This window comes from Dipteris shenzhenensis, chromosome 31, assembly GCF_047967505.1.
Source record: "Dipteris shenzhenensis isolate YYH24624 ecotype China chromosome 31, Dip_SZ_1.0, whole genome shotgun sequence".
Taxonomy (NCBI): Eukaryota; Viridiplantae; Streptophyta; class Polypodiopsida; order Gleicheniales; family Dipteridaceae; genus Dipteris; species Dipteris shenzhenensis.
In genome coordinates this window covers 33159357-33174387 of record NC_141626.1, presented here as the reverse complement: position 1 = coordinate 33174387, position 15031 = coordinate 33159357, and the positions used below count along the sequence as shown (strand labels likewise).

Here is a 15031-nt window from a genome sequence, read left to right as displayed (position 1 = left end):
TAGACCACCTTTGTAAGAGATTTGGTTATGCATTGATGTTCGTAGTACTTAATCACCAAATCTTTTGTTTTGAGTTGTTAAATCTAGTTCAAAAAACAACATTACTAGTATATTCAAAAATTTTGGATTGTTTTTTAATCCATTTCTCAAATTGGACTTTACACAAGTCTAAAAATTTTGAATAGTGTGTTATATATGTATGTATGTATGTATGTATGTATGTATATATATATATATATATGGAGAGAGAGAGAGAGAGAGAGAGAGAAGGTCATACTCGTGTTTTGTGTTGGGTATGGATGTGCTTCCTTGCTACGGCAAGCAGCCTAGGGACAATTTTGTGTTTTTTGAGCTCTCCTTGAGCCACTTGTTACAACCATGAACATTGATTTTAAGAAAATCTAACTGTGTGAGACGCTTTTCACCAAAAATATCGGAGAAAAGCATAAAAGGGTATAGGCCCTTGATTTCGATTTATTTTTTGTATAAATCTAATGGACGTAGCCATCTTGCTTTTTGGCTTTATCTTGGGAGGACTAGTATGTTGAGATATGGTGCCATGAGCACATAGATTAAAGGGCAAAGGTATGTGATAAGGAATATATTAAAGTAGCCACCCTAAGAATTGGACTACGTGATGTGGAGATGTGGATTGAGGATATCCACAAGGAGAGCTGTGGATAAGAGGATCACACATGTGTTGACTATTCAAAGGACACGAGGATCACACATGTGTTGACTATTCAAAGGACACTGTCTTCCCTCCCTGAAATCTAGCTGACTATCACGTGATGCTATCTTTCCCAAGATGCTCTCGTGCCCAAAGCCAACTCAAATTAAACACACAGACACGTCTAGGATCCACTAAAGCTTGCGCTGATGGGAGTCCAGACTCCATGGCTTCAGTAAGAGTTGCTTCCTGTAGGCTATTTGTCGCTGTTGTAATCTTTAGCGTGAGGGCGCTTGCAGCTGCAGCAGCTGTTCTCGCATCTACCACCACCGCTGTCACCCTCTGTGTAGAGCCCAGCCCTGCATTGCGAGAATTCATAGAGCCACTTCCGTTCCTCTCCACCATAGACGTTTCTGGCGGGCAGCAGATCACCTTGGGGGCCTTCAAAATATTGCAGGTGACCTCCCGCACTCCAGCATTTGCCCCGAATTCCCATTGTCTTTCCGCTGCATCTGATCTGACTTCTCTAGACTCTGTCTTTAACGAATTGTCTCCCATGACAGGAGTTGCATCGCGACCTTCCCCCCACAACGCTGTACGCTTATGGAACAAGCCAGGAAGCTGCAACATTTCCAGGCCCTACAATGATGGTAAGCCTACTTGGAGCTATGTTGCTGTGAAAAGGTAATTTGCTAGCAGGTGAAATTCCCTCAGGATACAGAAGTGCTATCAGGTGAAATTCCTTCACTCCGTGGACTCTACAATGCAGGCACGGCGAGGAGTTCCTGCGTATATCAGGTGGGAGAACCACATACCGGACGATCGCCACTTCTTAGACGTTGATAATATAATTTACTGGGCGAATCCTCGAAATGGCGGGGTTCCCATTGTCACTCACTTGCACGGAGGGGAGGTGGAGAGCGCGTCCGATGGGCATCCGGATGCCTGGTTCACTCCACAGAACGAGACCGGCCCCTCTTTTGTCAAGCAGAATTACACCTACGCCAACTCGCAACCAGCAGCTGCTCTATGGTATCACGATCAAACCATCGGCATCACTAGGGTGAACGTCATGGCCGGACTCTCGGGTTTCTACATCCTCAGCGGAAGCTCCGAAGAGGAACTCTCCGTGCCTGTCGGCATTCTTCTGTTCATAAAAGACTGGCGTTTCTTTGTTAACGGCTCTATCAATTTTCGCATGCATGGATCGTTCGCTGGAGAAGTTGGGTGGTGCCCCGAATACGGCGACACAATGCTTGTGAACGGGAAGGTGTGGCCTTACCTGGAACTCCGTGCAGGGCTGTACAGGTTTCGCTTGCTCAATGGATGCAATGCCAGATTTTTGAATCTGAGCTTGATCTGCAGCTCGAACTCCTCCACAACGTTGAGCTTCGTCCAGATTGGCACAGATGGAGGATTTCTTTCGGAGAACAAGAGCAGGACTTCCTTGTTGATGTCCCCTGGCGAGAGAGTTGATGTTCTGATTGACTTCACTGGTCTAGAGAATGGAACGGAGGTGCTGTTGAGCAATTCAGCGCCCAGCCCATTTCCCTACGCGGATTCTGCGTACTTCGCAATAGGCACGGCGGATGTGATGAAATTCATGGTAATGGGCGATGGTAGAGGTACAACAGAAGGGCTACTGGACGATGAAAATTTAGTTCGTCTTTCATCGCTGATGAAGGACAGCGAGCTCCAATCTCGGGATCTATCATCGACTCTGGTGCAATCACGAACTGACGCAGGCCTATATGAGCCGGGCCGATCTGCCCAGCGGATCCTAGTGGATATGGTGAGGCGCTTCAACTTGACGAGGCACAAGGGAGTGGAGGGGAAGCCTCCGGCGAATCTGATAGACGACGGCATGTGGGAAGAAGAAGCAACGTCGGATCAGGTCGCCGTAGTCGGGGACACGGAAGTGTGGGAGATCGTCAACCTGAGCGAGGATGCGCACAACATGCAGGTTCATCTGGTGCAGTTCCAGATGCTGAGCCAACAATCGTTTGCAATGGCGAGCTACAAATCGGGGAGGTGCTCGATGGAGGTGGCATACGGGGAGGAGGGAAGCTGCTACACGGAGGAAGTTCGAGGACCTGAAGATTATCAGCAAGGGTGGAAGGATACACTGATAACCTGGCCGAGCAATGTGACGAGAATTCTGTTGAGATATGCTTCGCGTGATGGAAGAGAGTTTCCCTTTGATCCGACTCAAGACCCTGGCTATATCTGGAACTCTGCTACTCCTGACCATCAAGACTACCAAATGCTTAAACGCTTCCACTTACGATTCACGTCCTCATCCTCTCTCCAGAGCTAGTTGTGGCGGCGATTTGGGCGTTCGCCCACCTAAGCGATCTCGTAGTGCTCTCGTTCCATTCCTCTTGCAACGGAATCTGGCTCGCTCTCTAGACTAGGCTCTAGCTATGATTCTCGCCCTCCTCCTCCTCCTTGTCTCCTTCCTTACAAACTCAAGTAATCTTGAGAACATTTTTGGGAAAAAACAGAATGGGGAGAGATTCTCCCGTTTTATAATCCTTTTCTCTAGTTCATTTCCTCATATTCTTCTTATCATTGTCACCACGGTGTTTACACGCTAGTAGCACCCATGCTCGCCGATCATGTTGCATTGAAGGTATCTCATCCGTGGGCACAGGGGGGACAAGTTTTAGGCAAAGGATTTGAATACTCGTCGATATATGCATGCTTGAGGTCAACCTACCTTGAAGTAAGTTAAAATTCACTACAAATTCCGATGTTATTATAATTAGGGACTTTTTATAGAAGAGTGTGTTTTCATAGTATTACTTAAATTTTGAATGTATTGTTTTCTTATTAGTGACTCTTTGGTTTTATTAATTTAATAGAGAATGTACATTAGGGGATTTTGAGCTCAAAAAGGGCCTCATAAAGAAAGATAGAAAATGAATTAATTCCTTGATTGTAGGTGAGGAGCTCATGATCAATATGCATTTTGGAGGGATTTGACTTCCCTTCAAGAGAAAGAGGGGTATAAACACATGCTTGCTAATTCATTTAGCAATGTGAAGGGATTCCAATGGGGTGTAATAAGGCCCCTTACGCCCATTCAGTACAAGAAAACTAGGTAGAAATGGCACTGGCAAGTGGCACCCTTTTATTTTTACCATTTCTTAGGTATGAATTAGCAACCATTTCTCAAAGTGCCATTAAATAAATAAATAAATAAATAAATATATGTATGTATGTATGTATGTATGTATATAAGAAAAAGAGGGTGGTCCGCCTTGTGAAAAGGAAAGACCTTTATACAAAAATTGGCCTAGGAGTGGGTTGCTTGCCCCAGGCCTATGCTACAAGTAGCACCATGTAGTGGGTTAGTGCCATATATTTTACAGAAATGGTAGTTGAAAATGGCAATCAGATCTTGAATTGCCATTTCTTATGAAGAAATGGCAATCGGAAAGGGGAACATTTTTTAACTTGTCATTTCTTAGGAATAAGTGGCAGCACAAAATGGGAAATATTTCTTCACTGCCATTTCTTATGAAGAAATGACAACAAAAATTGGCATCCATTTCTTGACTACCATTTCATACCAGGAATGGCAGCACAAAATGGCAGCCATGTGTTCGTTGCCATTTCTTATAAAGGTTTAGTAGCACAAAATGACATCCATTTCTTAAATGCCATTTCCTACAAAGAAATGGCAGCACGATACTGCAACCATTTCTTGATTGTCATTTCTTACAAAGAAAGGCAACACAAAATTGCAACCATTTCTTGACTGCCATTTTGTAAGTAGAAAATGGGTATGTGTGGTAAAAATACATAACAATCGACCGTTCAAGTACTACAAATTATGCGATTATTCCCATGCTTTCACTATCACACTAATATTAATGCTTATCATGAACTCTTTTTCCTTAGATTTTTATTTCAAGGCTATACCATCAATGTCATGCAAGAGTTACCTTCATTTATATTAGCATCAACATTACCATCTCTAAATTGTTGATGATAAAATTCTTGGAAGCATCGACATTGGTGCCCAAATTTCAATGCTCTATAATAAAACATAGCATGAACAAAAGAGTCAAAATCTCCAAATTTTACCATTGACAATTTTGAACAAGTGTGGGGCTTTGTGTGCACCTTCCAACAATGAAAATGTTTTACAAACAAATATATTTTTATCCATGTTGTTCTAATCAATTGAGCCCTCTTTGAAATCTTTCAAGTTTCCCTCATGAGATTGATTCTCATGGACCTCTTGATCATCTGTAGCTAGGACTCGTACATATTTAGCATTGTAAATTGAGTTTTCTTAAATCATTGTTTGAGAAACCCGCTGAGGAACTCACATATATTCACATTCTAAAACTCTTATAGAAGGTGTATTAGCAGAGATACTTTGCAAAGGTCTTATTTAAATTTTAGTATGTTGTGCTTGCAAAATTTTATGTGGATCGGGTGTCATGTGGATAAATGTGCATGGGCTTTTCCACAATTCCTACCATGCATCATCCATGAGTGTTAAAAATATGCATAGGTGTGCTTCTAGCACGTGTATGTGTGTTAGATGGATATGATACTTTGCATAAGACTTAGTGAGAGTAAGATACTTATTCTTGCAAATTTCTATGTGGATCTGATGTTATTTCCATGGTTGGTCATGCGTATTTTCACAATTCTTATCATGGATCATGCATGAGTATTAACAACATGCATGAGTATGCTTCTAGCATATGTGCGTGTGCAAAATGTGTATTGATCATCCATTTGACCAATGGAAACAAGATTTTTTGGGATTGTGGGCACACATAAACATCTCCCAATGTATTCTTCACACCATTCTTATTCCTCGAGGGAATATCACCAATATGAGTAATGTTGTGCATGGTATCATCCCCCTAAGAAACAAACTCCTCATTGGACATTTCATCCTTATGAATGAACCACTCGCCATGATGCATCATGTGATTTGTGGCTCCCAAATCTATGAAATAATTATCACCAAAATGAAGTCCCTTGCTGCTCATAACACGCTCCATAATAAACAGGTGAGTGCCATATCCATTCTCATGTGCATACTATCTTCCACAAACATTATGATTATTTTGTGGTCTTCCACCATGCCCTCTATGTGTGGCATTAAGCTTTGCATAAGAATCTCACTCATAGTGCCCAAACTTACCATAAAAGTGGCAATTTCTACCTTGTGATGTATGAGTGGCTCTTCCTCCACCACTGGGTGTGGCTCTCCCCCTTCCTTGTGGCATATAACCAATCCTCTTTGAGCAAACACACTTTTGTCCATAGTGTTTTGATGGGCATATGAGGCTCTTCTGTGGCCTCTTGGGGTTCCACTTCGCCCTCTAAAATCACTTCTACCACCTCGGTTATAAAACAAATTATCTCTTCCACTAATTGTGGAGGCTTTGAGCCCAAGCTTTACCTCTTTTGTTATGCATAATGTGACTAGCTCCTCAAAATCGGGCATAGTGCCTCACATGAAAGCCCAATGATTTGTATACATCAAATGAAAAAGTCAACTAACTCAAATTTTATTACAATAAATATTTTTATTGATCACTTGATATTGAGAATAAAAAGTATTGTAGCTATATTTTCAAGCTGTATTTGCCTTGAACTTTCTTTTTGCTTTACTAAAGCTCTCCAATATTGTTTGATATCTCCTTTTCCATCTGATCACTAGTTACAATTTCCAACCTCATACTTACCTATTAAAAACAAATTCAGCTTAGTAAACATGAAACTCGACTCTTGTTTGCCTATGATAATTTCAAATATCAATTTATACCTTTTGTGGACATTGACTCTTTCTAATATCATTCCAATGACAATCTCATCACTTTGTTGTTTTTTATTTTGGTAAAAAATACAACACATGCATACTGGAGTGACATTGTGATATTGAACACTTCAAACTTTTAAAAGGAATTATAATATACAAAATATAGAGCTATACCATATTTGAAGGAGAAAACTCCATGCCTCTTCCACTTGTGTTTTTCAGCATTTATGCATAATGCATTTTGCAAAATAGGCTTTTTGAACCATGAAAATGATATCCTCTATGAATGATACTGCCTTGAAATATATAATTTTGAGACTTGTGCAAAGTATCATACCCATCAGAGATACACACATAGGCTAGAAGCACACCAATGCATATATTTCATCACTCATGCATGATGCTTACTTAGTTTAAGGCTTGTGTAAATCATCATACACATAAGGATAGAAGTACATCGATGCATATTTTTCATCAATCATGCATGATGCATGGTGAAAAACTTGAAAATAGGCTTTCCAAACTATGCAAATGACATCCTATGGGTATGATACTTTGGACAGGATCTAAACATCCTTAGTTTAAGACATGTGCAAAGTATCATACCCATTAGAGATACACACATAAGCTAGAATCATACCGATTCATGTTTTCCATTAGTCATGGATGATGCATGGTGAAAAACACAAAAACAGGCTTTCCAATCCTTGCAAATGATATCCGATGTGTATGATCCTTTGTCAAAATATTGAACCTATAAATTTAAGGCCTATATATGCAAATTAAATTATACCATTAGAGATATGCACATAGGCCAAAATCCCACCAATGCATAATTTTCATCACTCATGCATGATGCATGGTGAAAGACAAGGAAATAGGTTTTCCAAACCATTCAAGTGATAATTGGTATGATACTTTGCACAATCTTACATGTACTTATTTTAAGGCTTATCCAAATTATGATACCCATCCACGATACACACATAGGCTAGAAGGACACCAATGCATATGTTTCATTAGTCATCATGATGCATGTTGAAAAACAAGGAAACATGGTTTCTAAAGTATGCGAATGACATCTGATGATTACGATACTCTAAAACAGTCTTAAAATATGTAAGTTTAAGGCCTATAAATAGTATCATACCCATCATAGATACGCACATAGGCTAGAATCACATCGTTGCATGCTTTTCATCACTCATGCATGGTTATGGTGAAAAATAGGGAAATAAACTATCCAAACCATGCAAATGATATTCAATATGTATGATACTTTGCAAAGGCCTTAAACCATATACGTTTAAGGCCTATGCAAAGTATCATACCCATTGAAAATATGCACATAGGCTAGAAGTACTTCAATGCATGTTTTTCATAACTCATGCATGATGCACGATGAAAGAAAAGGGAATAGGATTTCCAAACCATGAAAATGATATCAAATGGGGTATAACGGATTTAAAGTTGGGTCATTTTTTGCTTAGGTGTAGCCATTTTTGGTGAGGTTTAGGGAATATTCTATATATAGGTATCTTGCATGACTCATAATTTATGCATTGCTCAACGGAACTCGGCAAACTTTGTCTTCAAGTTATAGTACACATTCCAAAATTGAACATGAGAGCAAAAAATTATGGAATAAGGATTTGGAACAAGACCATTAAAGCATTACAAGTGCTATGTTGCATGTGAAGCATGCATCTTGAAGACTATACGACATAACAATTTATTCAAAAACATCAAAATTTTGTTCTATACATACATGCAACCAAGTATTGATCCAATGTTGTGCTAAAGTGATGCATACCCATTTGAGGGCACACTCCATAACATTTTTTTGATTTATTGAAAACCAAAACAGATTGAAAATTTGGAATCCAAACTTGTGGGACTACTGCATGGTAGTCTTAAAACATTGATAGTTGTTGGTATTGGTATCTAGATTCACCCTAAAATGGAAGAAGTTGAAAAAGCACAATTTGTACATGTCCAAAGATCTTTTAATAAATCCAACATTATTTACAATTTTGAATTGCTTCTTTTTATGTGCATTTGCTTGCTATATGGCTCATAAAAATGCCAAAGGTCATTGGATTTCATAATACACAACATCAGACCTCATAGCATGCCCTTTGGCCTATTTGTGTTTTGAAGCATTTTAGCCACATTGCACTTGTTTGGGATATCCAATTCTGCTAACGTATGTCACCAGAGGGGGGAAATTTGACAGTTGAAAATTTTTCTACTCTCATGAATTGTGAATTTTGAATTTTCACACCTCCCACCCATCAAATATTGGAAGATCAAGTACCTATAACTTGCGCCCACCCTGCAAACTCCTTGCAACCCACACACACCTCGGCGTGACCTTGCTCAAACTTTGGTTTAACATTGTCTTCTATTCTTTGCTTGCCTCACTAGCTAGCTTCTCTGGGTCTATTTTGGACTAATCATGGCCATGGTCTCAATGGCAACATGTAGCTCTCCATCGCTTGCAAGAGATGCAGACAAAGGCTGCAAGATAGGGAAGATGAAAAGCAAGGTCAAGGCACAAGAAATAGATTTTCGGTCGAGGAAAGTGGTGGCATGGTATCAAAATGGTAATGGAGGGAAGAAAGTGGGTACAAAAACAAGGGAAAATATTAAAAATAAAATAAAAAGGGGTTTGAAATGTAAATAAAAAACTTTACTTTACATACCTATATCTTAATTAGAGTCAAATACTAAAATTATAAATGGGGACTAGGGGGTTTAGGGTAACACTTATGCATTAAAGAAGGTTAGTAGGTAAAGAAAAATGACAGGAAGAGGGGGTTATAAAATGAAACATTAAATAGGGATTATTTAGGGCGGATTAATTGGGTGAAGAAAGGGGGTCAAAGATAATGGGAGCAATATGAAAAATACAAAATTAAAAAAGGGCATTAAAGTAAATAAAAATTGTTACTATACATATATATATCTCTTAATTAGAGTCATTAATAAATTTATAATAGGGGACTAGGGGGTTTAGGTTAACACTTAAACATCACAAAATGGGTCTAGTAGGTAAAGAAAAATGAGAAGGGCAAGGGTTGGGGTCTGTAAGGCTCAGTAAAATAATTGGAAAAAATGGATCTCTGTGTGTGTGTGTGTGTGTTAGAGTGGGAGTTCAAGACTGGGCAATTTTTGTGGGCATCATGAGTGTGCATGTATAAGACATGGGAAGTGTGTGTGTAGATTTAGTAGTCCCATCAATAAATGAGCCATACAATTAATTCCACCATTTGGATAAAAAGTTATATATGAGGCAAGTACAAAATAATATTTACAACACCTAAGTTGGGAAATGCAAAAAATTGAAAGTTTGCAAAAATTCTAACGAAATTGAGAATTTATAATCAATATTGGAAAAGGGTGTCGAATCCATCAGGTAGTCCAAGTTCCAAGATCATGGTCCACTTACCTACCACCGTCCAAGAAAACCATAAGTTAGAATAATATAGCTTTACTTGGGTAGATAGGTAATGCATGTGCCCCCCGGCTTGTTATTGGATTACCTAGGAACATGCACAACCTTATAGATTCTAAAGCATAAAAAGAGTCAATAGGTAGCACATGAAAAGGGAGATAGTCCACATCGAATGTGTGATTAAAATAGACCAACAGATGAAGCACCTTATTTTTTAATAAATCATTGTTAATGGGGGGTGATCCACACCCATTTGAGAAAAAATTTTAATTATGGGGGGTATACCATACCCATGATTGCAAAACAAGGATCATCTAGACACTTTAACAACTTTAAGAGGAAACAAAAATTTGAAGGATTTCTATAAATATCAATGGTAATTAAATGATTAAGGCAATTAATTAAAGGAATTCAAGGAATTTTCTTTGAAGGAAAAGTAAGGGAGCATAACTAACAAGGGACTTTGACTAGATATCTACATAAGGCAAAACATTTAATAAAGGAAAATATAAGCATTACCATGAAAACAATTAAACCAATCGAGTTAAGGTCAAATGGAGAAAAAATGCTTAGGTACATATTTCTGTATCAAATAAAGCAAGTACAAGGCCCTTAAAATACAAGCTAGAAAATTGTGAAATAGCACAAATGTTAATCGACCAACTCATCCCTTTGTACAAAAGTGTAATGGCACTTAGCTAAAAACTACAATAAATTGACTAAATGAACCTACATTGCTTATTCCTAGAATGATACGAAGGGCTTCTTCAAGGAATTCTCAATCTAGATGCCAATTGTTAGATAGATTTGCAAGATAGTGAAGTCCTCGGATTATCCTAAGAGAAATATTTTATAGGGATTCACTAATCTAAGCAATTGCTATAGCTCCACTTGGGTCAGCATACAATTTTGAGAATCAATGCACTTAGTTCTAGAAGCTCATATTATCAATCCACTCAATTTCCCACTCACCCTTTCATCAGCACAATTATCCTAGAAGGATCGCCAAATTGACAGTCTTTCTCTGTCACCACTAGTTTGACTTGAATCCTATACCCAACTCAGTTTATGTGTGTGCATAGTTTAGTAGAAGATGCTCACTCTTGCAATCTTAATGGTTCTCTATTGGGCTTCTTGCCTTATGCATCGTGTTGAAATTGATGCCAATAATGAAATTATAATAGATGGGTATTTTTATGCTATGTGGATGAACCCTCAAGAGGAAATAGAAATAGAATATGAATGCAACAAAGGTTAATAATAAGTGATTGCATTATCCCAACAGTCTAAGCTGAGTACAAGTAGCTCGTGGCTGTACACCAACACTAGACTCTCTCTCTCTCTCTCTCTCTACTTACGTTTTCTTGCCTCAACTTAGAGCTAGACTAGAACTCTATGATCTAGAAGATCATACTGTATCCTCTAATTGCTACACACACAACTAGTCAAGATACTCTTCTTCTTTTGTTGGAATGCTTCTAGTCATTGGACCAGTGCCACCTCTCAGACTTGAGTCCCTTTTGTGATCTTAGAAGGTACACTTATTTGCTTAGCAATGTCAATAAACCCTTATTAGATGGTCTCCACAAGAGTCATTGTAACCCGAGTTGTGACTTGACTCGAGTTGCCTATTAACTTGAGCATTAGCAATGATGTCATTTTTAAATACATACCTTGCCTACACTAAAGGGAAAGCTGGGCTACATTGATCCAAATGGAAAAAAACTTCCTAAGGATCTACAAGATAGTTCAACTAGCCATCCTACAATGTTAAGTTGCATTCCAACCTACGAAACCTTACATTTTAATAGATGTCATCCTTTTCAATCCATATACCACCTAGGTATAAAATATGCATCAGTGTGCTTATCCTATATGTCTATGTGTCAAATGGATATAGATACTTTCCAGGGGCCTTAATGTGAGTAATTTACATGTTCTCACAAAGTTTAATTTCAATCAAGATATCATTTGCATGGTTGGACATGAGTATTTTCATGTTTTTTATCGTGCATGATGCATGTCTTGAAAAAGATACATCGGTGTGATTTTACCATGTGTGTATGTTTCAAATGGATATGAAACTTTTTAGATACTTTAATGTGATTAACATCCATGTGTTGATAAAGTTTTGTATGGGTTGGATATCATTTCCATGGTTGGTCATGTGTATTTCCTTGCTTTTTATCATGCAATATGCAAGTGTTAAAGTTATGCATCGGTATGCTTATATAAGGTGTATAACCAATGGGAATGATATTATTTTCCTGGTTTGATATGCATGTTTTCATGTTGTTTATCATGTATCATGCATAAGGGTTAAAAAATATGCATAGGTGTGCTTCTACCATATGTGTATGTCTACAATGGGTATGATACTTTGTAAATGTCTTAATGTGAGTAGTACCATGTTCTCACAAATTTTAGTGGCGATCAGTAACATTTGCATGGTAAAAAATGTGTATTTCAATTTCTTTTATCATGCATCATGAATGTGTTAACAAATATGCATTGATGTGCTTCTTGTTGCTGAGAAATAGGCTATCATAGGAGCTAATACCATTGGGGCTATTTGTACTAAGTGAACTGAGTTAGGTTAAGGTCTAATTGTTTTCTAGGCCTATGACAGATGTAAGTGCTATGTGGAACTAATTGTAATCACCTCCTTGCATGTGAGACACTTCGAGGTGGACTGCTTAGTGAAGGAGAAATGAACTCTACCATTTTCCTATTTAAGGTCTTGAACATGAGTGTCCAAGACATTATTTTAGACTTGTATTCTCTTTGTGAACAATAGAAAGACTGCATTCTTTGTTACATCTTGGCTCTTATTCCACATTCTACTTAGCTACTCTCTAAATGGTAACATGGTATCAAAGCATATATAGATATATATCTAAATATGTGCGGGCACGCATGCACGCATGCGTGTGTGTGTGTGTGTAGAGAGAGAGAGAGAGAGAGAGAGAGAGAGAGATTATTGGGGTGAGACAGTGAGAGTGTTCATCTTCTACTATGTTGTGACCCAACTGCAAAGGGAGAAGTAATCCAACTTCTATGTGTGTAAAAGGCTTAGTGCAAATTGTGAAGGAGAATGCCTTTTTTGGTTCATGGGCACAAAGGAGAGATTGTTGAGCCAATTTAATTTTGTTTTCTGTAGTGATATGGATCTCTCTTTTTTTCAATGAAGACTAGTAATAAACAATTGTAATTCCATTCAGGAGGTCTTATTTCTATGTGAAGCCATTGTCATAAGTTGTTGTTTCTATCTCTGTATAAGATCTCGATGTCTTGATTGTTTATTTGTTTGGAAACTTTCTTCTATTTAGCATCATCAAACAGCAACAACAAAGTGCAGAAGCTACTCATCAACATAAAGAGAAATTCAATGTAGCAGACTTCAAGGGGAATAGAGTAGCAACAATGCATAGCAACAAAGAGACAAGTGACATAGAATGCTCCAGTCAAAGCTCATGTTCAAGGATTCTTACAGGTTCTATATCTTCATACACCATTTGTTTATCACACCTTTAGTTGAGGATGAGAGCATTGTTTTGCTCAAAGGAATCATATACAAGAGTACAATTGAGGTTGCCACTTGATACAAGGCTCTCTCTTAATCTCTAATATCCTATTGTTGCACTTGGGTATTGGATGAATTAAGATGGTTCTACTTTGTTTCAATGACTACCAAATCTACCTTTGTATTTGTATTAGATTTCCTATGGGTCTTGTGCATGGGCTAGAGGAATTGAAGTGAAAAAATTCTCTAGCTATTCTATTCCAAAAGTAGAGACTTTGGGAGTAGACATGCAATGGGATCTTCCAATACTACTAGGTTGTAAAAAATATGGATTTCAATCTCGATAGGAAATCACCCACCTTGTGAAGAAGAACGTCAACTATAGATGGACCACGTTGTTGCATTGGTTTAGGACTTTTCTCATGAGAGTCCACCTCCTTTGTGTTCATCCTTCATGACCATTTTTTGTGTTTGCTACTATGATTCATAATTCATTGTCATATGTGTCTTTTTATTCTTCAAATTCCTAAGGTTTATAAACCTTATCTCTAAGTGATTGCCACATTGAACTAAATTGGCTCTTAAGCCTTCCTTTGCAAAGGTCTCCATATCTAGTCAATTGAAAGGTTGGATGAGCTTTATCAAGCTTGAAAAATTTGCACCATTTGTTAACTACTGACTAATTACAACAACCATCATCTTAGTGACTATTGAGCAATGCGCATTGCTCTCGAGGTAAAATATTTTGACACAAAGGATGAGTCCGATGGAATCAAGTATCATACATTGTCTATAAGGTTAAGATGGGATAAATCGAGAGAGACATTTGTGGAATGGTATTGTGACAACAAAAAATGATATTTTGTTTTGAAACCTATGGGATGATTTGTGGGGCCCGCAAGCTGACAAAAGCTAGCCATGGAGACAAAGAACCATGAAGCATGATGGAGAAGTTTGTGGCAAGAGATAGCTCTTTACGGCTACTCTCATTGTGGCTTGTCAATCTTTTAATGTCGACTACTTTATTTCATGTAATCATTAATGTGGGTTTGACACTAATTAGAATAATTAGTGAAAATGATTGCAAATGTGATTATGAGTGGAGTGCATCATTGTAAATACCATGGGTATGAATTATAAATATCTTGGTATAGGGATAGAATGGTTTGGGAGATATATTATTTGCTTTGTAATTGGGAAATAGAAATGAGTCATATATTTAGAGTGGGCCAAAAGCCTACATGCATTAATGTACTAAAATCATAGGGAGTGCACATGGGGAGCATGTGGAGGGCATGTAGAAAAGTGTGGAGGAGTGTGGAGTCAAAAGGAATCCTTCTAGAATTCTTATACGGAATGTGCAAGATGTTGACATGTGGAAAAGAGGAGGGTCCTCTTAGGCTCCATGTGGGAGGAGTATTGATTTTTCTATTCACAAGGATAAAGAAGCATCTTGTGATGGGACACTTGTTGAAATCCTACTAAAAGGACAATTGATGGTGACCCATGCCCTTATGTCACGAGGAGGTGAAAGAATCTACTGCCAGCAAATGTAACAAGGTGAAGAAAGGTGAGAATTGCACTATA

At 38.2% G+C, this 15031-nt stretch overlaps 1 protein-coding gene across 1 annotated transcript; it reads left to right on the top strand.

Annotated features, from left to right (window-relative positions):
- Nucleotides 1–791: 791 nt before the first annotated feature.
- LOC147881363 (multicopper oxidase LPR1-like) lies at nucleotides 792–3035 on the top strand. Its single transcript, XM_087370107.1, has 3 exons — nucleotides 792–1127; nucleotides 1234–1320; nucleotides 1440–3035. Exons 1-3 carry the CDS (start codon nucleotides 792–794, stop codon nucleotides 2985–2987), a joined length of 1971 nt encoding a protein of 656 aa, XP_087226233.1. The 3' UTR covers nucleotides 2988–3035.
- The last annotated feature ends 11996 nt before the right edge of the window (nucleotides 3036–15031 follow it).